The sequence below is a fragment of the Fusarium phalaenopsidis genome (genome assembly GCF_050370095.1).
Source record: "Fusarium phalaenopsidis strain FUZ10S chromosome Unknown contig_32302, whole genome shotgun sequence".
Lineage (NCBI taxonomy): Eukaryota > Fungi > Ascomycota > Sordariomycetes > Hypocreales > Nectriaceae > Fusarium > Fusarium phalaenopsidis.
The window spans coordinates 3,114,369-3,141,644 of record NW_028145405.1 but is presented as its reverse complement, the minus strand read 5'-3'; the positions used below and the strand labels follow the sequence as shown (position 1 = coordinate 3,141,644).

The 27,276-nt window shown below is 55.2% G+C and overlaps 7 protein-coding genes across 7 annotated transcripts; 3 read left to right on the top strand and 4 right to left on the bottom strand.

Moving 5' to 3' along the window:
* Nucleotides 1-1,660: 1,660 nt before the first annotated feature.
* On the bottom strand, nucleotides 1,661-2,299 carry LRP88_08333 (GNAT domain-containing protein; the record flags this gene model as incomplete). The annotated part of the gene is made up of 1 exon (XM_083244841.1): nucleotides 1,661-2,299. The coding sequence occupies one exon, from the start codon at nucleotides 2,297-2,299 to the stop codon at nucleotides 1,661-1,663; it is 639 nt and encodes a 212-aa protein (XP_083099335.1).
* A 2,616-nt stretch (nucleotides 2,300-4,915) lies between these two features.
* LRP88_08332 (P-loop containing nucleoside triphosphate hydrolase protein) lies at nucleotides 4,916-9,021 on the top strand (the record flags this gene model as incomplete). The annotated part of the gene is made up of 2 exons (XM_083244840.1): nucleotides 4,916-4,969; nucleotides 5,050-9,021. The coding sequence occupies 2 exons, from the start codon at nucleotides 4,916-4,918 to the stop codon at nucleotides 9,019-9,021; spliced, it is 4,026 nt and encodes a 1,341-aa protein (XP_083099334.1).
* Nucleotides 9,022-9,393: 372 nt separating this feature from the next.
* LRP88_08331 (HeLo domain-containing protein) lies at nucleotides 9,394-11,234 on the top strand (the record flags this gene model as incomplete). The annotated part of the gene is made up of 3 exons (XM_083244839.1): nucleotides 9,394-9,910; nucleotides 9,975-10,013; nucleotides 10,081-11,234. The coding sequence occupies 3 exons, from the start codon at nucleotides 9,394-9,396 to the stop codon at nucleotides 11,232-11,234; spliced, it is 1,710 nt and encodes a 569-aa protein (XP_083099333.1).
* Nucleotides 11,235-12,030: 796 nt separating this feature from the next.
* Nucleotides 12,031-14,151, bottom strand: LRP88_08330 (phosphoprotein phosphatase CDC14; the record flags this gene model as incomplete). Its single annotated transcript, XM_083244838.1, has 3 exons — nucleotides 12,031-13,535; nucleotides 13,591-13,896; nucleotides 14,094-14,151. 3 exons carry the CDS (start codon nucleotides 14,149-14,151, stop codon nucleotides 12,031-12,033), a joined length of 1,869 nt encoding a protein of 622 aa, XP_083099332.1.
* Nucleotides 14,152-15,596: 1,445 nt separating this feature from the next.
* Nucleotides 15,597-15,878, top strand: LRP88_08329 (chromatin DNA-binding EKC/KEOPS complex subunit PCC1; the record flags this gene model as incomplete). Its single annotated transcript, XM_083244837.1, has 1 exon — nucleotides 15,597-15,878. The coding sequence occupies one exon, from the start codon at nucleotides 15,597-15,599 to the stop codon at nucleotides 15,876-15,878; it is 282 nt and encodes a 93-aa protein (XP_083099331.1).
* Nucleotides 15,879-16,335: 457 nt separating this feature from the next.
* LRP88_08328 (uncharacterized protein) lies at nucleotides 16,336-18,344 on the bottom strand (the record flags this gene model as incomplete). The annotated part of the gene is made up of 2 exons (XM_083244836.1): nucleotides 16,336-17,742; nucleotides 17,817-18,344. 2 exons carry the CDS (start codon nucleotides 18,342-18,344, stop codon nucleotides 16,336-16,338), a joined length of 1,935 nt encoding a protein of 644 aa, XP_083099330.1.
* A 4,364-nt stretch (nucleotides 18,345-22,708) lies between these two features.
* On the bottom strand, nucleotides 22,709-24,970 carry LRP88_08327 (uncharacterized protein; the record flags this gene model as incomplete). Its single annotated transcript, XM_083244835.1, has 1 exon — nucleotides 22,709-24,970. One exon carries the CDS (start codon nucleotides 24,968-24,970, stop codon nucleotides 22,709-22,711), a length of 2,262 nt encoding a protein of 753 aa, XP_083099329.1.
* Between the last annotated feature and the right edge of the window lie 2,306 nt (nucleotides 24,971-27,276).

The window sequence follows — 27,276 nt, the reverse complement described above, 5'->3', positions numbered from 1 at the left end:
GGGGCTTGAACTCGAGGTGAAGACAAACGCCTTTGCGAGTGATTGATGCTGAAGAGAAGCAAAAGACAAGATGGATAAGATGGAGAGAGAGAAGCTACTATTTAAGCTACATGCGCGGATCGAGACCCTGGACCGACGACGTCCCAGGCCCAAGGATGGACCAGGAGGTCACTCGAGGCCCCCATGAGGTCCATTCCATAATAGGACGATGCCGCAGTTGCCGATGTGGATGGGATGGGATGGGGTGGAAATGCACAAGATGGTCAAGAGAATGCCCAGTCGAGAATTCAGATTACAAGTGGCGAACGAGTGGGGGAAAGAACCCGAGATCGGAAGAGGGTGAAAATTTTTATCTAATCAGATCAAAGGGTAAGATCCAGCCACGGAACAAGTCGACTGTTTTGAGTGAATGGAAGGAGCTGTTGGTCGTTGTTTCCATATTCAACATGAGTAAATGGAGCCCGAGCTACTACCAAGAGGGAGCTAAGCTAGGTAGGTAGGGGTAGGGGGGTTCACCTCCGAGGGCCTGAAGTCAGCTACGAATAGCGTCCGAGCCAAACCTAGAACCTTGGCCTTGGCTTGGCTCTGGGACGGGATCGTCTGAGCTTGGGGGCCAAAGCAGAAAGGCATGGCGTGGGTTCATGGAACGTAGTACGTACTAACTTAGTTATCCATCTGAGTGAATGGACGGTTATGAGTGTGCGTCCGCCCCTGGCTCACCTCACATGGCCTCCGGGGCAGAGGTGCCGGGCTCTCGCCTTGGCGCAGCAAGCCACAATCTGTCCCCGAACCCAATCACGCCTCGTGAGATTCTCACTATATCCAACTTATGCCCGGTCTTGTCTGATCATGATCATATTTGACAAGCTGGCCTGCCCACTTTGCCAAGATCTGCAGAACCAACAACGGGACGGAGAGCCAAATACCCCCCACGACGCTACCGCCCAACCAGAGCCGAGGGGGACGAGATGCCCCTGGCCCTGGGCCGAGGAGCAAATGTCCAAGAATACTACCTTCTATCCCACCCTTTGTCCGAGAACGCCTGATCCCGGCTTGCACAAGAGCCAACGGTTTTCAAACCGGAGCCACCCACCCAGCTGCCGAGACAAGTATCCGACTTCCAACACCCCGAGTTCCCATCACACCGTGCCATGTCTTCACCCTCCCCCACGCTGTGCCTCATGAGTGTCTTGACTTCTAACGACGATTCTAGAGACCCATGGGGACATGACCCATCCCATCATCTGCGGGCGGAGGATGCCGTTGACCCTGCATCTCACATGCACACTACAGTCTTCACGCCTTCTCCCCTTGCCGCTCGCCGCGCGGCCCTACCTTGAACCAACAGCACAACCTCCTCTGCAAGCACCTGACGACGATCCAGACGATCGGGAACTCCAAAACCCATAACGTCTCGCCAATGCATGTGAGTGCCCCCATCACGATCGCTCCTGACCAGCAGGTTGGGTACAAGATTCAAAAAAGAGTAAGAATAATTGGACTGGAGCCGATGCTAGCTATGTATCACCCCTTGATCGGCCTTTGAAATTTCTCTGCCGTGTTTCCAACTCTGACGCTATCCAAACGCCGCAGACGCTCAAGCAGACTATTTGCTACATCTCATCTACATACAATCATTGTACACGCACGCCCTTTTTCCTCATTTCCGGCTTGGGTCCAGCGCCGCCCACTCGTCCCTGGTGATGCTGTATTCCACCTCTCCCTCCTCGATCCCCGGCGGAGGGCTGTCGTACTGGTTGTGGAACGTCCGAACGTGCTTCAGCCCGATCTTGGACATGATGGCCCGCGAACCAACGTTCACGGCCATGGTCTCGCCGAAAACCTCATCGGCGCCTAGCTCTTCCAGACCATGCTTGACCACGGCGCGGGAGCCCTCCTTGGCAAACCCTTGGCCCCAGAACTTGGGTAGGAGCCGCAGGCCAAACTCGACCCTCTTGACATCCACTTGAGGAGTCGAGGCCTCATCCTCTTCCGTCTCACTGCTGTTGGTGCTACTGTTGCTGCTGCGCCGGCTGGTGCTCTGGCTAGGGGCGAGAATCCACCAGCCGACAAACTCATCACCGGCGAACCCGGCCCAGCAGCCCAGGCCTGTGCCCAGGGAGGCAGTCTCGAGGAGCAGCTTGTGGACAATGGCTGAGTCGCTGGCGCTCAGTGGCTTGCCGTAGCCAATGTATCGCATGACTTCAGGGTCCGAGTCTAGCTGGTAGATGTAGTCCCCGTGGCTAGGCGCGAGTGGCAACAGCTCGAGGCGTTCGGTGCGGAGAGTTGCCTGTGGCATGATGAAATTGGCTTGGGGGTGTTGGCTGGTGGCTTGAGAAGAGAGTGTTGGTCCAGACTATTCTCTTTGTCTAGTGTGGTTTGATTTGATATGAGGCCTCTGTGAATGGTTGCAACAATGATCACGACGAGGTTGAGGCTTCCTGTCGCCCCCTTCTTATACACGCAGGCAATGGGCCCCCCGCCGAGCACGGAATGAATGCTTTGAGTAGCAAGCAGCAACAAGATGGCGATTTACCATGCTGATCAACGGGGTCAGGGCCGGGCCTGCAGCTGGGCAAGCAAGGTGCTACCGTGTGAAACCTTGGGGAGGGTTGATCACCATCTTGGCGGGGATGTGCCGTCTGTGTGAGATACGTTACCTTCCTTACCTGTGAAGTGAGTGTGCCGTGCAGCAGAGCAGAACAGAGCTGAGCAGGCCTTGGTTTGGGCCAAGATGTCGTCAGCGTCGTCGGCCGAAGTGATGTCGGTCTTACCCCCCTTGTCCTAGTCTCGAAATGACCGGCAACTGCAGTCGGTCAATAACGGAGTCTTCGGGGGGGACAATACAAGGCTGCCTGGAGGTGTTCCATAGGGCACAAAACGTATCAGATTGCATTGGATGGGACGACCTAAATTCGCCGCCTTGGCGATCCCACTTTGTGTACTTTCTTTTGTCAAATGCAACCTTAATTGGTCGTTGCCCAATCATGCTTTCGGTATCTTCCTTCCCTACTCCCTCCAGCTGGCATCTAGACGGCCAGAGTCCGGGATCCCATCGCCATCGGTTTTGCTTCCCCTCCCGCGCCGGGGTTTGTCCGCGATCAGACAATCGCGTCTGTCAGCAGAAATCTTAACTCCATCCGCGTATTGGCGAGAAGGACAGGGTCAACGCGAGCAATGCCATGCCCCCCCGTGTAAATGCTTTTCCGGATATCGGAGCATTTTTTGGGCCGCACCACAGCCGAGCAAAGAATAAGCATAAAAACGCCTTTTTACGCTTAGGTCAGAGTTTGACATGTTTTATTCCCACAAGGTTCACTCTAGCCGCATAAAGGGCTTCACGCCGAAGCTTTGCTCTGTTAACAGAAAGGTGCCGTGGGTGCGCCCCCCCATGGTGCCCTTATTCTCCTTCCTTCCCCCACAATGCGGCTTTAAACCCCCGTCGTCCAATAGAACGCCGGACCCTGTTCAGGATCCTACCATTGGCCGGATCCGCTCATGGATATGCCGAGTTATGCCAAGACAACCTGACTATCAATCACCGAGCCCGATGCTACTTAACTTCGCTCCTCCATCCACTCATGAAATTTGTTGCCTGCTTTGCGCAAATGAATCCCTGTTCCTTGAGGGAATGGGTCCCAATACTATATGCAAACGTGGAAAGAATTATAGTCGATCACTCCACCGGGATGCCACGCCTTCCCTGCGAGACCAAGCCCAAGCGGCACCGCAACATTCCTCACGCGCGCAACGTCCATGCTTTCTCGGCGATGATCCCCCAATTCAATTGCTTTTCCCGTTCGTCGTCCGGTTGCGACGATCTTTGGCCACCTTGGTGTTTTCTGCGCCATCTTATCAATCACCCCATCTTATCTGATGCCCCGGTTCCCGCTTGACTCGTTCAGAATCTTCCGACATGCCAAGCCCTGGCCGATCCTTGCATCACGCCTAGGATCGTCATTCAGACTTGCAAGTTTTTTCTCTCTGGTCGAACCAAAATGTCTCACTTCCACTTTTTTTCTTTCGTCTTGACTAATTCCACTTAGCATTTCATTAGCATTTGTATCCTTTGCTAGCATCATTGCCATGGCATCTCATCTCTTACCCGCCCTTTCCTCGTCCTTGTCCCTCTCCCTCGTCAGCGGCGGCGGCCAGGTTTCAATACCTTGAACCCCCTGCTCACCAGCAAAAACCCCCGTGCCCACATATCCGCGAATGGTTACCTATTTGTCCACTTACATACGCACTATGTTGGGTAGTATCCATCTACCTCCGTACACCTGCCTGTTAAACTACTCAAAGTTGTGTAGAGTAGCATCAGAACCCATATGACCACATCTATCCACCCGCCCACATCCCGTGCGTGCCATGTAGGTACATGAAGGATTCATGGACTCACATCTCACCCACGCCCCAAGGCTGCCGCTCGTGCCAAGGTTGCTGATCTTGCCCTTGATCATTAATCTGCCACCACGTTCAATCCCGTTTGCCATTGCAGTTCGGTGGGCCTGTGTCAATCTCCCGCTTCACTCCCACGGCCCTGGAAAACATGGTATCCCTCCTCGCAGCTCCCCAGTGCTGTGATGGAGTTCTTGTGTAGATACATAGGTAGTCTACCCACGTCCGTGATAGTAGTCTGGGTCTAGGGGCTCCTATATCGGCTTCTCTGCTGATCACTTTCTCTGCCCATCACCCGGTGATCGTGCTCGAAGGTATGCGCCTCAGATGCAGCATCTGACTCGTTTCCTTCCTCGCCATTCATTTCTCTCTTCTCAGTTCACGCCGGTTTCTGACCGCCCATATCAGCAACCTCTCCTTTTCCACGCCTCGGCCCTATCTGCCTGCATCGAGATAGAGTTGTTGGTTCACACTCCTATTCCCTGCCAGGCCAGAAACACAACAGGAAGCTGTAGCCATGGCCGCCGAGCCCGAAAAGGCGGCCGAGAAGCCCAAGGGCAGCGTCTGGTCCGTAAGTAACAATTCTTGCCGTTCGGAACTTCCGAGCCTCTCTGTCTGCCAACTCGAGCGAGCAGCTGACCTCCTCTCTAGTCAATCAAGGGAGTCTTTGTTTACATTGAGCTTCTCTTTTCCGCCCAACCGACATGGGTTGACATCGGCCTCATCATCCTGGGCACGCTGTGTGCCGTTGCTGCCGGCGTCCCCTTCCCTCTCATGGGCGTCCTGTTTGGTCAGCTCATCGATAACTTCAACGGCGCCACGTGTGCTGCGGATGGCCAGGACTCAAGTGCCAGTAGCTCCGTCGACCCCTTCGAGTACGAGGCTGCCATCAACGACAAGGTCATCAAGACTGCCTGGATCGGTGCCATTGCCCTTGGTCTAATCTACGGCCACCTCACCTGCTGGAACATCATCAGCCAGCGCCTCGCCCAGCGACTACGAACCCGCTACGTCGAGGCCCTTTTGCGACAGCCTCCGGACTTCTTCGATACTCGCGGTGCCTCGGGTCAGGTCTCAAGCCGACTCCATGGCGACATTACAGCTGTCCAGGCGGGCACGTCGGAGAAGGTGGGCAACATCATCGTCACCATGAGCTTCTTCGTCACCGTCTTCGTCATCGCCTTCACCAAGCAGCCCAGGCTCGCTGGAATCTTGGTTTGCATGTTGCCCGCCTTCCTCCTCTCTGGCATCCTCGGAGGGAGATATCTTGGCAAGTTCGCAATCCGCCAAAACGATGCTGCCGCTTCAGCCTCTTCCATTGCCTCCGAGGCTCTTTCGCATGTCGCAGTCGTTCAGGCCTTTGGAGCCGCTCCCCGTCTTGAGGAGAAGTTCTCTGAACACATGGAACGCTCTAGGAAGTACGCCATTGTGAAGGCTTCCATTGCCGCCGTCCAGACCGGTCTCCTATACTTCATTGCCTACTCTGGAAACGCCCTTGCCTTTTGGCAAGGTAGTATGCGCATCGCAGACTCAGTGGAAAAGAATGATGGCAGCACGACTGTCGGTGAGATCTACGCCATTGTCTACCTTCTCGTTGACGCTTGCGTGATGCTGGGCGGAATGGCCCCCACACTCCCCTTTTTGGGAGGTGCTGTGGCCGCATACCAGCGTCTCATGGAAGATATCAACGCTCCCTCTGCCATTGACGGCACTTCAGATGCTGGAACTGTCCTCCAGCCGAGCGCAGCCAAGTCCCTCGCCTTCCGCAATGTCACGTTCGAGTACCCTTCGCGCCCCGGCCAACCGGTTCTACAGAACGTGGACCTGGAATTCCAGGCTGGACAGTATACCGCCATCGTCGGCCTCTCTGGCAGTGGCAAGTCTACCATTGCGGCTCTGATTGCACGTCTGCATGATCCCACAGAGGGTACCGTTGAGCTCGAAGGTCACGATCTGCGTGAGCTCAACGTCAGGTCTCTTCGAAGCTTCATCAGCTTTGTTCAGCAGGAGCCTTCTCTTCTTGACCGCTCTATCCTTGAGAACATTGCACTTGGACTTGTCAACTCGCCTAAGCCTGCTCACCAGCACCTGAAGCCACTGCTCAAGGGTCCCGAGCTCGCCAAGCTTGCTGCCAAGGGTAAGGATGCCCTCTCTTCCGCTGCTTCTCTGGGACCCGAGTTCGTTGAGATCGCCAACTTGATCAAGCATGCCACTGAACAGGCCGATGCGGCTAGCTTCATCGAGCTTCTCGAGTCTGGTTATGGCACGTCTGCTGGACCCAAGGGCTCCCTCGTGAGTGGTGGCCAGCGACAGAGAATTGCGCTTGCCCGTGCCTTGATCCGTGACCCTGAAATTCTCGTCCTCGATGAAGCCACAGCTGCCCTTGACTCTGCCAGCGAGAAGAGAATTCAGCTCGCCGTGGAGCGCGCTGCTGCTGAGAAGCGAACCATCATCTCCATTGCCCACCGTCTCTCTACTATCCGCAACGCCGACAACATTGTTGTCATGCAGGCCGGTCGCGTCGTCGAGCAGGGAACGTATGCTGAACTCATGGCCAAGGAAGATGGTGAATTCGCCCGCATGGCCAAGCTGCAGAGCGTTGGTCACGCCAAGGGTGAGGCAGGATCCGTCTCTGGTGACTCGATCGACGCTTCGACCTTGAGAATGTCCCTGAACGAAAAGACCGACCTGGCTGAGATCAAGGAGGGTGTCGAGGTTCAGTCGTCGGAGGATGACAAGGCCGAGGGCAAAAACAAGGAGGAAGAACCCAAGGACAAGGAACTGGAGGCTGAGAAGCCATTCGCTTCGGTCATGAAGGGCCTTGCCTGGCTGATCCGCCCATCTCTTGGCTGGTTCGCCCTGGCCATGATCGCCGCCGTCTTCGTTGGAGCCACCTTTTCCGGTTCTGGTATCATCTTTGGTTACACTGTTGGCGCTCTCAACCCTTGCGCGAGCACCGTGGATCGCATTCGATCTCTGGGTCGCATGTTTGCTGGTCTCTTCTTCATGCTTGCAGGTGTCGAGCTCATCGCCAACTTCTTTGCCTGGCTGGGCTTTGGTATCGTTGCTGAGAGACTCCTCTACAACCTTCGGGTCCTGTCTTTCAGGTCTCTGCTTGAGCAGGGCATTCACTGGCACCAGTCTGAAGGCCGCACCCCGACTAGTCTGCTCGGCATCATCACCAAGGACAGTGTGTCTGTTGGCGCCTTTAGTGGATCAACGTTTGGTACCATCTTCGCCATCCTCATTAATGTCCTGATTGCCATCATCATCTCTCATATCTTTGCGTGGAAGATCGCCTTGGTATGTCTGGTGACTCTTCCCATCTTGCTTGGCTCGGGTTTCATGCAGCTGCGCATGCTGGCTCGGTACGAGGAGCGTCATCGCGAAGCTTTCTCCACTGCCACCTCGCTTGCCACTGAGGCTATCCAGTCAATCCGAACCGTGGCTGTTCTGTCTCTTGAGAACGAGTACATGGAAGGGTTTGCGCGCCTTCTAAAGCCCCCGAGGAAGCAGGTGGTGCGCGCCTCGGTCTTCACCAACATCTGGCTTGCTATTTCATACACTACCGGCACGTTTATCAACGCGCTGGCCTACTGGTGGGGCTCGCAGCTCATCATGAAGGGCGAATACACGCAGACAGACTTCCTCATCATCCTCGTGGCCATGCTCACCAGTGCCCAGCTCTGGAGTGGTATGTTCTCTCTGGCTCCTGAGTTCTCGCGAGCTCGTCTGGCTCTGTCTCGTGTCATGACCGTCGTCAACATGGGATCGAGCACGCACACTGGCAAGCCTGGCCAGGACCCTTCAAAGGCGGGCGACGATGTCGAGGCTGCTGGAGGAGAGAAGGCCATCAGCCCCAAGGACAACCAACGCCGCGGTGGCTCAAAAGTGACGTTCAAGAACGTCTCTTTTGCGTACCCCAGCCGCCCTGATGTCACCATTCTGGACAATGTCTCATTCACCCTTCCACCCAACCAGTTCTGCGGTCTCGTGGGTCCTTCTGGTGCTGGCAAGTCAACCATCATGAACATTGTGCAGCGACTGTACGAGGCCACCTCGGGCACCGTCCTCATCGATGATCAAGACATTTCCAAGCTCCCAACTTCATTCCGCGATACTATTGCCCTTGTACCTCAGGACCCAGCCCTGTTTGACGGCAGTGTGCGGTTCAACGTGGGCTTGGGTGCTCCTCCAGGACATGAGGCTACTGATGCCGAGATCGAAGAGGCTTGTCGCCTGGCCAACATCCACGATGTCATTGCTGCTCTTCCCGACGGTTATGATACTGAGTGTGGTCCATCTGCGTCTCGACTGTCGGGTGGTCAAAGGCAGCGTCTCGCCATCGCTCGTGCCCTCGTCCGTCGTCCTCGTCTGCTCCTCCTCGACGAGAGTACAAGCGCCCTTGATGCTGCCAGCGAGGCTGCCCTACAGGAGGGTCTTGAGAGGGCGTCGCGAGGCACGACTGTCCTGGCCATTACTCACCGACTTCACACCGTGCAAAAGGCCGATGTGATCTTTGTTGTTGAGGGCGGCCAGATTGTCGACAGCGGACGACACTCTCAGCTGATGGAGCGGAGAGAGAGCTACAGGCTGAACGCGATGCAACAGATGCTTCAGTAAGAAGGGTGCTTAATAGGCCATGAGTGCATGGTCTTGGTCAGAGGTTGATGGTTATAGATTGAGTTATTAATTAAAAAGTAGAACGTGTGAATATGTTGGAAAATAGATTATAAATTGTATCATTATAATAGATCAAAAAGGATTTGAAACTATCGCATTTGATGCCCTCATTAATTAAGACTCTCAACTTGAACCTCGAGTGATCGTCGGGTCGAGAAGAGGCTTATTAAGCGCCTTCTAGTCAAGCTTAGCCCTCGCAGTCGAATGTTTTAAATCATTCAAACCCACCGAAATCACGAGAACGAGTCGTGAAGCAACCAATTCACACCCTCCGTAAACCGTCTCGTAAATCCCTCTCACAAATTACCTCATATGGCCGAAGCCATCGGCACCGCCCTCGGCGTGGTGGGCGTCCTGGGCCAGCTCTTTGCGGGCTGCGTCCAGGCCTACGGCTTCTTCACGACGGCGGCCAACCTCGACACCGACAGCCAGCGGCTGCTGTGCAAGGTGCGCATCGAGGAGATGCGCCTCGTCGTCTGGGGCCGCGACTGGGGCGTCGCCGAGGGGAGGCTCGAGGCTCACCTCGAGTCCACGCGGAACCCGCAGCTGAGGAGCCTGGCCCTGCAGATCCTGGGCGAGCTGCACAGCGCCGTGACAGACTTTAACAAGCTCAAGGAGAGGTATGGGCTTGTGGATGAGGGGAGGAGTGCGAGTTTGGAGGTCAAGGGGGGGAAGAGTAAAGGGGGCAAGAAGTCGCCTTCACCCTCGAGAAAGGGGTCGAGAGATGATGAGGGTCGTAAATCGAATGGGTTGGTAAAGACTTCGAGTGCCTCGAGTGAGAGGAGCTGGGGAAAGGAACTGGGGTTGAGGGCCAAGTGGGTGATAGGAGGTGAGCTCTCACATACCATCATCTATATCATCTCAGAGTTGAGAACTAAACATGGTTGTAACAGACAAAGAAAAGTTTATAAACCTACTCAAGGATTTAAGAGGTATCTCTACCCGGCAACTCACCAGCCCACGCTTCCTCACCAACATTGGCTAATCTTCAACCCCAAGACTACAACGACGGTCTTGAACGTCTCTTCCCCCTCTCTCACCTTCCATCCTTTCAACGCGCCTGGACACATCAACTCCTCGAGTCTGCTCAGCGCGACCTCACACAGCTCTCCCTCCTCGAGACGGCTGCCACGGGCGTCTACCCCCAGCTCACTACCTCGGCCAACCTCAAGAAACTCCGTATCAACCTTGACACACGACCACAGGCTTCCTTCAAACCCACCTTTGCACTCAAAGTGCCTCGTCCGGCGCTCGAGCTGACTGAGGAAGAGAAGAAGAGCAACCATCGTGGACGAAGTAAGGGTCGCCATGAGACGGCAGGCGACGTCGTGATTGAGTGGGTAGACTACGACCGCGATGATGTCGAAGAGCGAGTCGCCCACGTCCGCCGTCTTGACGATCTCGCCCGGATGATGCACTCAGCCTCAGAATGTCATCCAGATCTTCACAGCATCGACTGCGTCGGCTACGTGGACGACTCATCCCACTGTCGCTACGGCCTCGTGTACAAGGCGCCCTCACCATCCTTCTCAACTCTTCACGAGCTCATCGCCAGCCCGGACCTCAAGACGCCAGACCTTGACGACCGTGTCCGCCTGGCTCACACCCTAGCTGTGGCACTCTGGTCCCTCCACTCCCTCGACTGGCTGCACAAGAGCCTCTGCAGTGCAAATATTCTCTTCTTCCCCTCGGCCTTTTCCACCTCGGCTCATTCCCCTACTGCTGCTGCCGCGCTGGTTCCAGATATTCAGCGGCCGTATCTCACAGGCTTCGACGCCTCGCGTCCAGACTTTGACCAGGCCCTGTCCGTCGCCCCTCGCAACCCCTCCATCGCCACCCTACACCGACACCCAGCCTCGCTACGAGGTTTCCCACACTGCAAGCCCATGGATATTTACAGTCTGGGGTTGGTCCTCCTCGAGATTGGACTCTGGAAGATCCTTCAGGCTTATCATAGACCGCACTACTCTGCAGACCGGTGGCGGGACAAGGTGGTGCGCGCAGTCCTCGTCCCAGGTCTGGGTAGCAAGGTTGGTCGTAGATATCGTGATGTTGTGGAAAAGTGTCTGAGTGTGAGTGAGGAGATGACGAGTACCGAGGCAGCCAAGGTCCTGGAAGAGGTTGTGACGGCTCTCGAGGGCATTAGAGTATGACGACTTGATGAATGAAATGAGTTAACATGAACAACGACGTGATGAGACGAGTTAGCTGAACTTCCATCGTGACTCAGAGAAACAAACAAACGTAGACAGAGGCTACATCGTTTCACCATTACAATCACCGACGAGGTAACTAATGTGAACAGCATAGTAATCTATTTCAGTTCTCTGAAATGTATATATAATAGTCGTAAAAGTCCGCTGCCGCCTCGCATCCTCGGTGGCTGCAATACGGAAAAATGCCAATGCCAATCAATGCCATACCCCAAAGTCGCAATATAATAACAAACCAGCACAAGTGAATAAACAATGAATAGCAAAAGAAATATCATATCCCTTCCCTCCTGGACGCCGTCGCAACTTTGAAACTCCCTGATGCCCTCTCCCTTTCATTCTTCTTCACCTTGGAGACGCTTCGTCTTTTTCATCTCCCCTTTCTTTCTCTTGGCCAAAAAGAAAAAAAAACTCCATTCAACCACATGGCCATGATGATTATGCTTGGATTCTGCTTAGATCCAATCATGTTTCCAGCTTTGTAAAATGGCAGACACTAGAATGCCCAGAGCTGAGAAGCAGTCGCGAGAAGAAAGAATTGGTTGGACATTCATTCAAACACAAACACCCATCCATTATTCCCTTTCGAGCCTGAAACGCCAATGCATGCAGGACGTGAGTGAGATCGCTCGTGCGTGATGTACGTGAGTCATGATCGTGAGGTAGAGTTGTTCGCCTTGCCGCGCCGTCGAGCCGGCGACCGCTTGAGCGGCTTCGCATGCTGGACTCCGACTTTCTAAGCTCCAGAGACCTTGCGAGCCGTCGAGGCCGCTGTCGCCGACGTAGCGTGGCTGGCGCTGCCTACTCTGCCGCTGGTCTTGCGGATACCGGCAGTCTCCTTTGCCCGGAGGGGAGACTCGCCCTGGCGCTTGCTGCCACGGACCTTGGTCAGAACACCGGGGGTGCTAGCAACCCGGTCAACGTGTTTGCTCCGTAGAGAGCCGATGTTTTCGGCGTCCTTGGACGAGTCGTTGTCGATCATGTAAATCGTGCTCGTCGTTTGGCTGACCGACCTCGACTTCTCACTGCGGCCTGGCGATTGCGAGACCTTTCGATGGCTGCGCATGCGCAGGTGCCACTCCTCATCAGACTCAGCGCCCTGAGTACGGTGCTTGGCCACGAACTCTGTCTCCTGCTCAATGGTCTGCTGCTCCTCGACGGTTCCGGAAGCCGACCGCTGGTAAGGGTGGTGACGATCCCGAACAGTCTTGCGAGGCTGTCCTGGTGTAGGTGCTGGGAGATAATCTTCTTGGACGCCAATGTTATTGCGATCGTGATCAACCTCGCTGAGTGGAGTGCGGTTTGAGGGGCTGCGGTTGGGAGGTGTCGAGGTCTGGCCGTTTCGCAGAGAAGTCTTCTGCATGGCACGGATGGGTGTGCTGGGGACGGGGTTGGAAGCAGCCATCTCCCTCCTGAGCCTTCGCTCAACCCTCTCCTCGATCCACCACTCCCTGAAGGTGCCCTGGTTGAGATGCAGCCAGTGCTGCTGGGGACCGACAACCATGCCGGGTCTCATGAAGCGCATAAACGAGATGACCTCGTTGGCAGTGAAGCCATGGCGGTAGATGAGGTAGGCGCCGATCAAGCAGCCTGTTCGGCCCAGACCAGCCTTGCAGTGCACAGCAATTCCCTTCTTCTTGACGGTGATTGTCTCATGCGCGAGTCTGATAAACTTGCGGACAGTGACGAGCGACGGGCAGGTGCCATCGTCAAAAATCATATCAAGGTGCTGAATGCCCAGAGCCTCAAAGTATGAGGGTGAGTAGAGTGCCGAGTTGAGCCGCACCACCAGGCCAATGTTCTTCTCCGAGAAGTGCGTCAGCACGTTCTTGAAGGGTTTGGGCAGGGTAGGGTGCTCATCCACGGCCGTCAACGTCCGGGGAAGGAAGGGGAACATCTCGTCATCCTCGGTGATCTTGGCAACGGGCTCGTGCTGGGGAGAGGCGAAAGCCAAGAAGTTGGGAGTGATCCAGTTGAAGTCTCCGTGCTCGACCCGCTCAAACTTCTCATACTGCTCCAGATCAAAGTTGTCCAGGTCGCAGCACTTCTCCTCCTTGGCCTTCCACACTCCGTAGACAACATCCTGAACGCTAATGCCGTAGTCGGCCTGGCTGTAGCCCGCATCTCGGAAGGGCATCAGTGGGGGGTCAACCTGCGCAATCGGGGCCAGGGCCAGGTGAGGAGGCCAGTTCTGGATGAGAACCATGTAGCACGCGAGCATGCAGGCGGCGTTCGCACGACCTTTTCTCATTGTTAGTATCTCCGCAATGCGCGCGATTTCATCGGATGAGCTCACTTCTCGGATCAGCGGCGCTCCAGAACACAATGGGCCGATCCTTGTTCCGCTTCGCACCCAGGACATCGTGGAACTGAATGGCAAAGCGGTACAGGTGACCAATGTGCAGAGGGCCAAAGTCATGGTGAAAGGCGTTGTAGAGGAGGGTATCATCGACGGTAAAGTAGCATGGCGGCGTGCGGTTCGATTTGGCGAGCGGGGTAGGTCCTCGTTGACCTCGTTTCCTGGGCGAGACGGGAGCCTCAGGGTAGGGGAAGAGGTCGTCGTCGGTGGGAGGATTCAAGTAAGAGGCGAGGTACAGGCGATCTGGGATATAGTTTAGTGCTGTGGCCGGGTAACGGATGTTGACATTGATGTTGTTGTTCAAGTCGACGGTGCACGGTGGGCCCTTGAGCAGCGCCGTCGACGGGATGGGATAGCAATGCGACATGGGCCTGGGCAACCAGAGGGCCATTTTACGGGGAAACGGAGGAAATTGAAGCATCGCAGCTGTTCAGGCATACCTGGGATGTACTCGATGATCTGCGCCATGTTCTGCGAATGTCGGGTGGAAGGCGCCATGGTGAACTGGGTTGCGCTTCTTTTCTCAGCTCAGCAAACCGGCGGGCGATACCGTCGGGGAGGAAGAAGCAGGAGCTGCTGCGAGCGGTCGGGAAAGCGACGAGGATATATAAATATAAACAGTCACAAGATCGAGGGGAGGTGCGAGGCCCGAGTTCAGCGTGGTGGTGATATCAATGCAGGCGGTGACGTGGTAACGGTGGGAAAGCAACGGGCAACCTGCAGCGGAAAAGGCGTTTGATGGCTGAAGGGAGGGGAGCAAAGAACCCGGGTCGGGAGGGCGTCCAGCACAAGACAAACACTTGCAAGAGCAAGTCTTGTTTTTTTGTTTCGAATGGGAGAGAAAGAGAAGGTGGTGGTTGTCAATGTCGATGCCAGAACGGGCCCACGATGTTTTTGTATGGGTTTGGCCTTGGTCGGTCTGTTATTTTCTGCGCTGGGTGAGACCCCTGCCCAAAACAGCAGCCGGCCCCCGTTGCTTGCCCAGGGGTGGGCTAGCAACTCGTCTCCATGGCAACCCGCATGAAGCAGCCGCCGCCAACCTGTGGCTGCATGTCCGGCCGCCTAACCCCCCTGACTGGGCCGGGCTGGTCGCGTGTGGCTCATGTGGCTGGTGACCGCCAACCACAACCCCAACCCTTCGGCCGCTGCTCTTCGGCCTCGATCGGAAAGACCCCACACTCGATGGAAAGAAAACATTGGAATAGATCCATGTCGTTGCTATGGATGCCATCTTCAGTCAACGTCGAGCTCATTCGTTGCAGCAAATGCGATCCCAGCTTATCACAGCTTCCCCTCCAATATACTTCGAGGCTTGTTCCACCATGTCTGCACATTAAACTAAACAGTTTAAAGTTGACTCATGGCTCTGGCATTGGTTGGCCAATTCTGTCGTTTTCCTCCCACCGCTAGCCCCACCGCCAACCAATATCTCCCCGCGCACGCAAAACAGACACAGCCGAAACCTCAGACAAGACAAGAGCTCAAGCGCAACACTCTGAGAGGAACAGCCCCCCTGCGAACACGCCCTAGAATATCCCGGGAGGGCGGAGAGAGAGCCCGACTTACACATCTTGTTACATTCCTTCTCCCTTCCGACAAACGCCCCTCCTCCTCTTCCCCTCCCTCCCTCTTTAATCGGCACCCGAACTTTAAGGGCTGCCCTCGTTTCCTTAGACGGACTGGGGATCGATCACAAAGAGACACGGCAATGCCTGGGAAATGACCGCCATGGCCGCCACTCCCGATCCCGAGTTTCCCTGCTCGATGCAAGCCACTCCCCCTCCATCCCCATCATCTCCCTCCATCCCATCCCTGTGATGACGATCTAGGCGTTGTCGTCGTTGCCCTATACGTCCTCCATCCACCCATGACGGCATCTAGCTGACCCTTGTTTTTCTTACCGCCCGCGCAGTGTCCTCAACATCCCGTTTCCCAACCCACGACTGGCAACGACCGCTCTCAAGGCCATTCAGGTGGACCCCGAACTCTCTCCACTTGTCAGGCGACAGCTCACCGTTGTCCCGGCGCCGACGCAGGGCCCCAGCCCCAGCGACCACGATGCGCAGGTCCTCGAGGTTCGCTACACGGCCACCACCAATCGCATGCTACGCGTCGCCGTCAATGGCTTCATGGAGAGCTTGAAGCTTGTGGTGGAGGTCATGGAGCAGCTAGACACTGACGTCCTCGGCCAACAGCAACAACATGGCCCCGGACTCTCGAACTGAGTTGGGTTCCTTATCGTTGGATGCAAATCTTTCTTTGTTTGAACTTGTTCGAACGTGCTAGACTGCCAGGTCATATCCAATCCAAATAATGGCCATATGCTCCACGCCGTGAACGCGCCAGCCACACCGCCAAGCGACCTTACTTTTCCAGTCCAGTCCCAAGAGACGACCACCTGGTCGCCTTCCAACTCCTACCGGCATCGTAATGTCCAAGCTGGGTCCCAATATCTACCGCCCCGTGTGGTGTGGCCCAGAGCCGCCCGTCTATCAGTCCGCTTCACCAGCAAAACAACAACATGAATAACAATAAAGAACCGCTGCCACCCGAAAAACTCGAAATGCAATCAGACCCGATCAAGATGCGATATTATCTCCGTCCCAATCAAGACTTTCGATTCGCTTGAAGCCCATTTAAGTCGTGAGCACAAGTACATGTACTCTTCTGTCGTCGTTTTTGTCATTCCTTGCTCTCGGTTCCTTTCAACCCTTCGAGTTGCTTTTTTAGTTCCTCCACCTCCTTCTTCAGGTCCACGTTCTCTTGCTCAAGGTTCTTCAGATGCACAATAGCATTCTCGACAACGCTGGCCTTGCTGTTCTGGGCATTAGCCTGCTTCCCTTCCTTCTTATCCCCCTCCTCTCCAGCGCTGCCCTTGTCACCACCAGGTAGAAGTCCTGCCATAATCTGCAAGGCTGAATTTATTCGGTTACGACGGCCCTGTTCAGCAATCTTATGTGAGGTCCGCTTGGATGTGAGATTTGTCGACAGCTCGCTTGGATAAGACACACCCGGCACCTTGTTGCCCTCAAGAATATTCTGGTAGTTGGACTTTGACATGAGCAGTTGTGAAGCAGCACTCTCCGCAGACGTCATACCAGGCGTGCCAGGAAGCAGGGGCTTGATACTGGGAGAAATCCTTGGCAACAACGCGGGAGATACATGCACCGAGCCTGTTGAACGTTTCCTGCTTGACCGGGGCGCGAGTTGCGGAGTTTTCCTTGCGGAGGGGCCTGTCGAACCTGGGGCCAGCTGAGGACTGGCACTCGCGGAAGCCGGCCCCGAAGGCTTCGGGAACACGGGGGATGGCAAGGGTTGGAAACCAGAGCCCTTGCCAGGATTAGACTCTACAATGGGAGATTGGATAGAGACACGTGAGGCAACTGGGCCGGGCGTCTTGCCACCAGATACCGATTCCGGCAACTCAAGCGATTCAATGTGCTCAGAGACAGCAGGTTCGTGATGGCCAGCGGCTTGCTTGTGTGCCTTGGATGCCGGCAGCTTCATGAGTGAGGCTGGGGTCGCTGGGGCCGGATGACAGTCCACAGGGGCCGAGATCGGAGTCTGCTGATTTCCCATTTGCGCTTGAATGTAGGGAGATTTACTTGTTGATCTCCTGTTGGGGATCGGAGGCGGGGGCATGTCTGTAAGGGCCTCGGGAGACACTGATGAGTTTTCTTCTGCTGAGGTCTCGGTCGATGTCGCGGGCATGGGGAGGAAAGCACCGTTACTCTCATCCACCTCATTAAGAACCTGGGAGACAATAGCCGGGCTAGGCCTTATCTTTTGACGCTGCGGCTTCACAATGGGCGAGCTCCGAACACTGCCCTTCCGGTTTGACTTAGCAGCTGCCTTCCTTCTCGTCTTCTTTGACAAATCCATAACAGATGAAACGGGGCGGGCCGGGTTTTCAGGGTCCATCTCAATCGGAGAGTTTGTGTTGTAGACAGCCGAGTGATCATTCTGTGGGATAAGCGCTGGCGATGTGAGAGGGCTGAAGTAGGGGTTCTGGGCGACGAAGCTGTCGCTCATCGGAAAGCCAGGATCGAGAGGGGTAACTGCGGGAGAGACAAGTGGTGTGAAGGCCATCTGCTGGTGATTGTTAGCAAGGAGCGCAAAAGAGCAATCGTATACTCCAGCTTAAGAGCGAGAGGAGCACGTACATCTTGCTGGTCCTTCATGCGTTGATATCCTCTGTCGTAGACGCCCGATTGCGAAACCTGTTCAGCCTGAGAGTAGAACTGACCGCTGTTGGGCATCTCAAGACTTTGCGGTGTGGGAGGCACAGAGTGGTTATGGCTGTGGAAGAAGGCGGCCTGCTGCTCCTGCAGCTGGCGCTGCTGTTGTTGAAACTTTTGCTGTTGCAGATATTGGATCTGGGCATCAATGTTGGAGATGGGATCGCTGGCGGGTGTCATCATGTGGGCGGGAATGGTGGGCTGGCCGGTTGACGTCGACATGGGCATTGAATTGGCGACAGACATGAGGCCCGGGTTCTCGGTGTCGGTCATAATTGTGTCGGGGGCGTCGCGCGGCTGGTTCATTAGGCCTTGTGCTGAACTATCGGGGAAGCCTTGGAAGTCGAAGTGCATGCCATCTCCCAGACTGGCCATGTTGATGAACTGGTGAAACTCCTCATCGGTAGTCGAGGTCATGGCCTGGTCCTGTCCGTCCCACGCCGCCGAACTCATCATGACCGAGGCGACGACGAGCGTCGAGGGGGGTTGTGCAAGCGAGTGTGCGATCGATACTCGAGAGCGAATAATAGGCGGGCAGCACGAATCGGGGCCGCGAACGTGGAAATTGTGTCAACGGCACCAAAAGCAGAAATTTTTGGAATCGATAGTCGGGCGCTGCTCAGCGATGAAGAGCGAAGCGAAATAGAACTCGATTCGGAGCAAGAGAGATATTCACGAGAGCTCGCGATGCAGGCGATCAAGTCGGAGGACGAAGCCGGCCGATCGGCAGTGCTACATGCACCGGGAATATCTGGCAATAGCGGGAGAGGAGAGAAAAAACGAAGGGCGACGACCTTGTGACGAGATGAAAGTCACGACGTTTGAAGGTCTTGAAACCGGTCTCGACCAAAACCGAGGGAGAAGAAGCTGAAGAGAGAGAAGCCGGGTCGCAGGCTGGGGAGGACGATTGTCGACAGCGGTTGGTGGGTGATGAGAAGTGGTTCGTGGAGCGGGCGAACGAGGATGAAAGGCGAAGGCGGCTGAGGGTGGTTGGTGGGCCGAGAAGCGAGCAGAGGACTGGGTGGTCTCTCTTACCCAGTTAGTAGACTACCTGGAGCAACTAAAGAAAATGGGCTTGCAATGGGGATGGGAACATGTAGAGAGACTTTTTGTCCGAAGAGTGGAGTTTGCGCAAGTGAGGGTGGGGTTTACTGGGTGGAGAGAAGGTAGAGTTGGGCGACGCCTAAAGTGAAGAGATGGAAGCGCTAGCCTGGTTCTTTTGGGTGCATGGAACACAGAAACGCAGAACGTTCAGTTGCGCTCAAGGGTCGCAGTGAGCAGGTTGCAGGGGAGGAGGGTAAAGTACCAGTACTTGGCAGTTTAGGTGAATGGATCCATTTCCATCTCCTGCAGGACATTGTCAGCTGGGGATCTCCAAGGACTCCATGGGATGGGATGGGATGGGATGGATGGGTTGGTCCTTTTGGCCTAGAACCTCGTCGCAATGCCTCGAGTACAGTACGGTACAGAGCAAGGGCCTTTCACGAGCACGGCTCACGCGGTGCTCTACAGAGATTCCATCTGTGTGGGAGTCGTCATCTCCGTTGAGGAGGGGTGGTCCAGCTGCTACTGTATAGCCTTTGGGCTAGACAACAGGAGCGTCAAGGGTCGCATCAGTGTAATGGATGGATGGCTGTCGTGTATGCCTTCCAGCTTCCAGGCTGTGACCTCCTCCTTGATTCCCATACCGAGGAGCTCTGCACGATGCTGTTAAACTGGGCTTGTGGCTGCCGCCCGCGTGGGATCCCCCTTGTCCCGAGATTCATTGCACTTGCTGCTGGGCTTTCCTGAGCGCTCAGTGGTGGGCAACCTCTGGCCCATGCGTCCACGCCTAGGCCCGAATCGCTCTTGGTTGCAACGAGATCAGGCCCCCCCGGGGGCGCTCGTGGCTTGACCCAAAGAAATCTCTCGGAATTCCTTGTTGCTGTTGGCCGTTGCGTTGACTCGTCCAAGAGAGTTGGCCGCCGTGGGGATGATTCAGTCGAAGGTTTCTAGGGAAATCGATGACATCTTGGCATTTTCATCTCTCACATGCAGGCTGGCCCCCCATTTGTATTTCACAGCTCAGTTACCTAATATCCAAGTTCGAGGCTGTACCACCCAACGTCCCGTCAACCTCGTCGACACCGCCATCACATGATACCCCCGATCCATGCTCTCTCTCCTAGAAACTCCCCAACCCTTCCTCACTCGCATCTGCTAGACAAGTGGGCTTGGTCCCTCTCGGGAGGTATCCGGCTCTGGGTCCTAGTGAGGCACCTCATCGAATTCGGCACTCGAGTGGACCGCCCGCCTGATTCCCCGACGCATCCTCATCCGTCCATTCACGGTCCGCGAATTCACCTTTACACCTCAGCTCAGCATAACATGCACCACGGTTTCTTCCGACCGATCACTGGTCCCTCGACTAGCAACTGCTCTGTAGGGGCACTGCTCTTTCAGGGACCATCCATCTCAGCCGTGCCGTGCTGTGCGAGGTCTGGTCCCAAACGGAGAAATTCGCCGGCGTGTGGGTGAAATTGCCTGCAACCCTGCAAGGAGGGAGAGACCAAACATCCATCTGCTGCATCTTGAGCTCCATCTTTCTAGCTTACTGACGAACCCAATATTAACCAACGTCTCTGGACCGTTTCCTTGTTCGACTAGACATGAGAAATTTTTCAAAAACCCAACCGCCGCCGTCCCGTTTACCGATAGCCCGGGCGACACACGGACGACCCCTAAGACGCTACCGCTCCTCGCTTCCTTTCGAGGGTTCCGCACTAACACGCCAAGCTTCGGGGCTCTGTCGCTTTACGTGCTTGGATGGAGTTGTTTCTCTCCGGGACCATTTCCGTCTCCGATTCTCTTGACTAAGAGGTACACGACGACGAGTCCCAGAAGGTATTGGGTGCTACCGAGTTTCTAGTTGCTTGGCTAAATTACATAGTATCCAAAGGTAACCCCCTTTGTCTAACCTTGCATACATAGTCCTTCAACTACAAGCCTACTCACGACCGTTGAGCAACCAACTTGCACCGTCCTCCCAGTCAAAAAGCAAAATTCTCTTTTTACCCAACGCCATCTAGAAAACCCTCTAGTCCGTGCTTCAACAAGCTCGCTTGTCAAAAATGTCCTGACAGCGGCAAAAAGTCGCCCTTCCCGCGTCCATCGTGAGCCAAGTTGCCCAAAACACTCACCGAGGGCCACCCCACCATCCGGGCGTTGCTCCATCTCACCCGCTCAGGGCGTCTCTTCCCCCCCACGCTGCGCTGCACAAACCCGGGGTGAGGCTCAGGGTCCAAGGCCAACAACGTTGGTCTGGCCTGTCGACCTGCAGAAAAGCACCTGATTTTTTCCAGAAATCTTCCATTCGTTCTGTATGTCTCTGGCGCTTCAGCCGGCCTTTGGGTGGGGAATCGTTGAAAACTGGCAACGTTTGTGTAACCATGAATTGCACTCGAACAAACGAGAAGATTGATTCTTGCTTGGGAATACTGGAGCTTGGCTGCTTTATCCAACCAAGCTGCTTGTAATCATATGAGGGTGCCCTATGAACTGAGCTTGAAGGGGCCTTGTCCAGGTATATCGCCACTCTCAGAACTCTGTACCTCGGCCTGCTCCTTGCATCTCAAGATAGGTGTCCATATAGATATCAACAGTTCAACATAGAGCAGTCATCTTGCTCGAACAAGACTGCCGCATAACATCTGCATCCTTCTTCGGATAATAAACAAGCTATGAATTAAACTCTGCCCTACCTCAACGCACCAATCCCCTTCAACTCTTCCCATCCATCTTCTCTTTGGCCGATCAATCGGCACGTGCTCACGATGCAGACACGTGCTCCCAAACAGGACAAAGAAAAGGCCCGGCCCGCAGCTTGACGAAAGTCTGATCTGATAGACCACGGACGGGACCGAAGGTAGGAAAAGTGTGGGCCAAGATGCGTTGAATGAGCTGGGGACTGATTCATGGATGAATGATACTTAGGTCATATATATATCACGAGTCAGTACCTGTTACTCTCAACACATGTCAACAACATCAACAGCTTCAAGAGTGATTTTAACATCGTTTTATTGGGTGAAGTTCCGGCTTTGCAGCCCCCGCTTCAGCGTTACTCTCCATCACATACAGACATAACAAAATAGTTGCCGCCGCTCAACCTCGGCCAGCAACCACGTCCCCTCCTCCTCATCCTCCACAACAACTATCAACACCCTTACCACCCGTCACTTCTTTTTCTCCATTTCACATCTCCGTCTACATCCCCCCCGCTGACTTCATCCTCCCCTTTTGCTACTCTAGCCAATTACATACAACAGGAGGTGGTGGTATCATAAGAACAACAACGATCGACAGAAGGGAAGATAAAAAAGACGGCCAGTCCCGGGTCCGCGTCTAGAATGTACAGGGAAAGCGAAAACGTCGGGCAAAAGAAAAAGGAATATGAGACAGATTAGGTCGAGCAGTGAGGTGCCGACGCCGATTCATGCGATGCTTTATCAAAAAGGAGAAAAGAGATGGCTCCTCCCGATAGACGCTGGGTCCATGAGGAGCAGTGAGTGTGTTTGAGTGCGCGTCCTCGTATGTACGTGCACGGAGATGTGAAAGGAGAAAAGAGTGACAGAGCGCGAGACGCGCAAAAGGCGAGGCTTGTTCGCCGAGAACCGCTCCTTGCGAGTAAAACAGATCCATCCGCGGTTCGTAAAGACTTTTGCATATGTTTGAGAAGGAGATGCTTGCGTCAGAACATCATGGGGTATATCGGTGCCTCATTAGGGGAGCATTAAGAACCTAGACGCTTCATAATGGTTCGTCGAGGCTCCAAGTCCTTAGACTCGTCGGTCACCGAGATTCAGCCAGCTCATATCTGACGATGTCGATGCCATAGCGAGCTGAGGTTGTGTGCTCACACCAGATGGAGGGTTGCGGGGAGGGGGAGGAACACTCGGCGACAGAGGTGTTCCAAAGTAGAGGCTCGGGTTATAGACGCTGCTGGGCGCTCTATCTGTGCCCCAGGGCTTCGCCTTATAGTCGGGATCCCAAGTTTCGTTAATACTTTCAGGGATACCACTGGAGTAGCCTGAAGACGCCTTTGAGGTTGGGCGCTCAATCTTACCAGCCACTCCATCTCTAAAGGGGATCTTGCTGTATTCTGCCACGACGGGGCTTCCGGAGTTGACGCGGTTCATCTCAGGGCGGAAGTCAAAGTTCAAGGGAGGTACAGTGGCAGAGTCCTGCGTAACACGGGGGTTGCGGACTGCAATCGAATCTGAGTAGTGAGATTCGCTGTCAGATCCGACAGTGTTCCTCTTAGGACCACCAAAGCCGAGAATCTGGAGGGCACTGCCGCCCGACCAGTATCGGTTCCAGCCGGAGCTTCTTCGCATGCCGTCTTGCGTCTCAAGAGGTCCGTTGCGAGGGCGAGGTTCCGCAACGGTTGGGTCGAAAGCAACACCTCTGGTGTCCTGGCCTTGCAGGACGGGGTGTTGCATTTCCTGTAGGATGGGCTTGCTGATTGTAGCCTTGAGCTGCTTGTGCAGGGAACCAACAGAGCTTCGGTTAGTGCCGCTGCTGGGCTTTCGGGTGATGCTCGTCTTGTTCTTTCCAGCTCGGCCCATCAGGATAGCCATGGATGAGTATGACTCCTGAGACAGCTGGGGGTTGTGACCGCGGAAGTGAGCAGAGTTTGGTGAAAGCTGGCCGTTGCCGAATGCCATGGGGTCCTTCTCATCGGGAGGGTAGTTGTGTCGAGCATGAGCAGCTTCTGGTGAGGGTTGGCGAGTCTTCTTGCGACGACGCAAGAGCAGGAGGATAACAATAAGCGCGGCCAGGAATCCAAGAATCGTTCCTAATGTGATACCCAAAATAGCACTGGAGCCAAGGCCAGAATCACCACTCTTAGTTGCGCCACCGACGGGGACAATATCAGTCGAGGATGCGGTGCTAGACTCTGAGAGAGTCCAAGAGGCAGTCGAACTGTCTGTCGCAGTGGCAGTTGAGGTGAAAAAAGTCGATGAGTCCGTGGTAAATGATTCCGTGCCCGTGGAGGAAACGGTCGAAGATGATTTGGTGGAAGTCGACTTGGTGGAGGTAGAGGTCTTAGTAGCAGAGGAGGTCTTGGATGAGGTCGTTTCAGCCAGGAGCTTCTGTGGCTCAGAGCCCAAGACCTTGACAGAATCCATCCAAGCGTTTTCCTTTCCGTCGAACATGGCGACGGGCAGCTTGTCACTCCCGCCAACGAAAACGATCTTCCCGTTGCTATCCTGGGCAACTGTATAGTCGTTGCTGCGCGCTTCCTTCGGTGCCAATGTTGCGTTGTACGCTGGCCAGTCGCTTCCGGTTGCATCGCGCTTCGTCAAAGCCTCCGAGAGGGTTACGGGTTGGTTGTCGGCAGTCCAGACCAGGTGACGGCGGACCTTGTTGGGGCTCGCGGTAAGATCAAAAACGTAGAGGCTGATAGATCCATCGTCACCGGGTACAAGAACAGCCCTCATCGAACTCGGAATGGGCTCGGAGAGGGTGGTTCCGGATAGTCGCCAGCCAGCATCGGGGTTATACCAGGAGACGGCGGTGTTCGAGTCGCTGCCACCAACAAAGCAAACATCGGTGTCGGACCAGGGGAGAAGAATAGGGTTGAGAGCCGATACAGTTGGTCCTGCAGCGAGGATCGTGTGTGGCTCTGAAGCGCCAATAACCCAACCCTCACTCGTTGCTGTTTCACTTCCATCCTTCGTGCCTGCGTAGACAAAGATTCGGTCGGTGCTTTTGAGATAAGCCGCGCCATGGTGTTGGAGATTTTTCGTGACCGGGCTTGAGAGAGTAATGGTCGACCACTTCTTGTCCCCGTACGTGAACTTCTGCAGGCCGGTATATGAGTCTGAGCCGCCGGTACCACCAACGACGAAGAGACCAGAGTCAGTACCAACACAAACTCCGCCGGAGACCTTCTCTCCAGTCGCCAACTTCTTCCATTCTGCGTCCTTCTCTAGGGGCAGAGACATGAACGCATTTTGCGTATAAACATAAAGTGTGTTGTCATGAATGACAGAGCACGCCCCCGTCAGAGGCGATGGTGGCTTCGGTAAACTCATCGCAGCGGAAATTCCCAGTCAAATTACAACCTCGTGATTAAGTTAGTAGACTTGCGATGGCATGGCGGTTTCGATAATTCGCTCGGATGAGATTCGCGTCGCGGATCGAGTCGTTGCAGCGATTTGGCCACGGGCCAGTGGTGATGAAATCGTCGGTTTGGGGGTCGAAGTTCGACTTCGGTGATCAAGACGAGAAGCAACAGGTCGCGCCAAAGGAACGGGACGCGGGGTCGGATCGAATAGAAGGCTTCGCGGGTAGGGAATGAACAAGGTCAGTCGCAAGCAGACAAAGTTGCAGCTAGCAGACGTGGCGATATGGTGAGGCGAAAGCTGGAGAGAGCTGGCCGAATGCAGCGGACAGACAGCGGGCGTCGAAAGGAGTGGAACGGTGGCTGAAGTCTCAACACCACAGGTGCGAGTATTGGTAAAGAGAATAGTTCGACGTGAAGAGATCACATTGACTGCCTTGGATAGGAGCAGATCGTCGTCGCCGTCGTCGAAGGGGAAGAAGTGAGGTTCGAGTCGGGGGCCACAGGCTGCGGGAGGTGGGTGGCTGTTGGTCGTACGTTTGTTCGGTATGCCCCTAGGCAGGTAGGCGAAAGAGAAGTGGCAGGGGAATGCACTCGGGCGTGTGAATTCGCGCTACTTGGAAAAGGAGGGAATCCAGCAATAAACCTCGACGCTCTCGTGCCAGACGGTGTTGCGAGGTCTGGAATGGGTGTGTGGCAGAAACAAGCGCGAAAAGCAGAGCAGGCCAGAACGAGAGGGAGAAAGAGAGGAACGATGCAAGACAGGAGGACGACGGGTTTGGCACGAACAGGTAGTGGAGTCTAGACGGGGGCTTGTCAGAGGCGGAGTCAGAGAGACGAGCAAAGACAGGGCCTCAGCAGACGATCCATGGATCGAGAGACACAAACGAACAGGGGTTGAAGCTCGTGGGATCCTGGTTTGGATGCTGTAAACAGCCACTGGGCAAGCCTCAGTGCAACACACGAGCCAGGGCAAATTTGCTTTTCGGTGCTAGGGACAGAAACGCCTGTGATTCGGCAAGCCAACAGAAACGGCTACGCTGTTGAAGCCGGCCAGCCAGCCATTATCGTGAGCTTTGACCTGGGCGTAGCAGCTTAGTATGGAGTTGAGAGAGAGCATGGACGAGGCGGAGTGAGTGAGGTGAGACGCCAGCGCCAACAGCGAGTGATGGACGATACGAAATGCGAGAACAGCAGGGACGGCGGGTCCTTCCTCAGAGGCTGGACGTCTCACCCAGGGGTAGAGGTTCCTTATTGGCCAATTCCGGCCCCGCGCCAAACGTTCCATGACGCCCAGCTGCAGGGGTCCCGGCGGCCTATGCAGGCTGCCGATTGGTGGCATGGAGCATTTCTTCAGGACCTTCAGGGCATTCAGGGCCTCCAGGCCTCCGATCAGGGGGGCGGCGCGGCCCACGGACCCTGGCAGAGAGCACCTCACCCAGCCCGTTCTTCCATCCTGGGCATCAAGAGATTAAAATAGGGGAGGGGGCGAGCAACCAAGCAGCCACTAGAACCCTGGACGCTCGTCACCTTTTTCGTAGCACTTGGGGTATTGTATCATCCATATAGGTAGCGTACAAATGCCCAGTACCACCTGGTGGTAATGAGATTCTGAGCACGGCCACAGGCTGGACGGCCCCTCTGTGATTCTGGCATTTGCATTTCGGATAGCGCCCTCTGCATAAGAGAGGCCAGCAATGCATGGAAATCTCTGAGCGCCCAGACCCCCTCGCAGCATCTCTTCCCCATTCCCTCGCATCGGCTTACATGCCACGGATGCCCGTTGACAGATACGAGAATCCTCGGGCTCAGGCTTCTCTATCTTCTCGTGTTGATTGAGTCCGCTTGAGCTCGCGTACGTAACCAACGTCGCTCTCCCTCACATCGCCCTCCACCTGATACGCTTCCCCCACGACGAGACGCGCAACACGTTCCGCACCTCACACAGCTCTAGAATCCCCGTGCATAAGTAGCTCCCTGTATAGCCTACCGCTCGACTCTCACCGGCCGAGCGAGATTGGACTGGTTTGGCATGAGAGATTGTGAGGACCAGACCCCGGGTGCGTTCCCTGCTCTATGCGACCTGGCGAACTCGGTCACTCGACAGCGCGAACTCGCGCTCGCTGAGTGATACTCTCATGGTGAGAGAGGCGCCATGGGTTCGACTCGACTCCCACTCTGCTGAGAGGATTCCCACCAACCAATTCGACAAGCACCCTAGTCCTCCCAGGTACCGCGGTCCCATCCCCACCCAGCCGCCTCCAGATGAAACGCGCC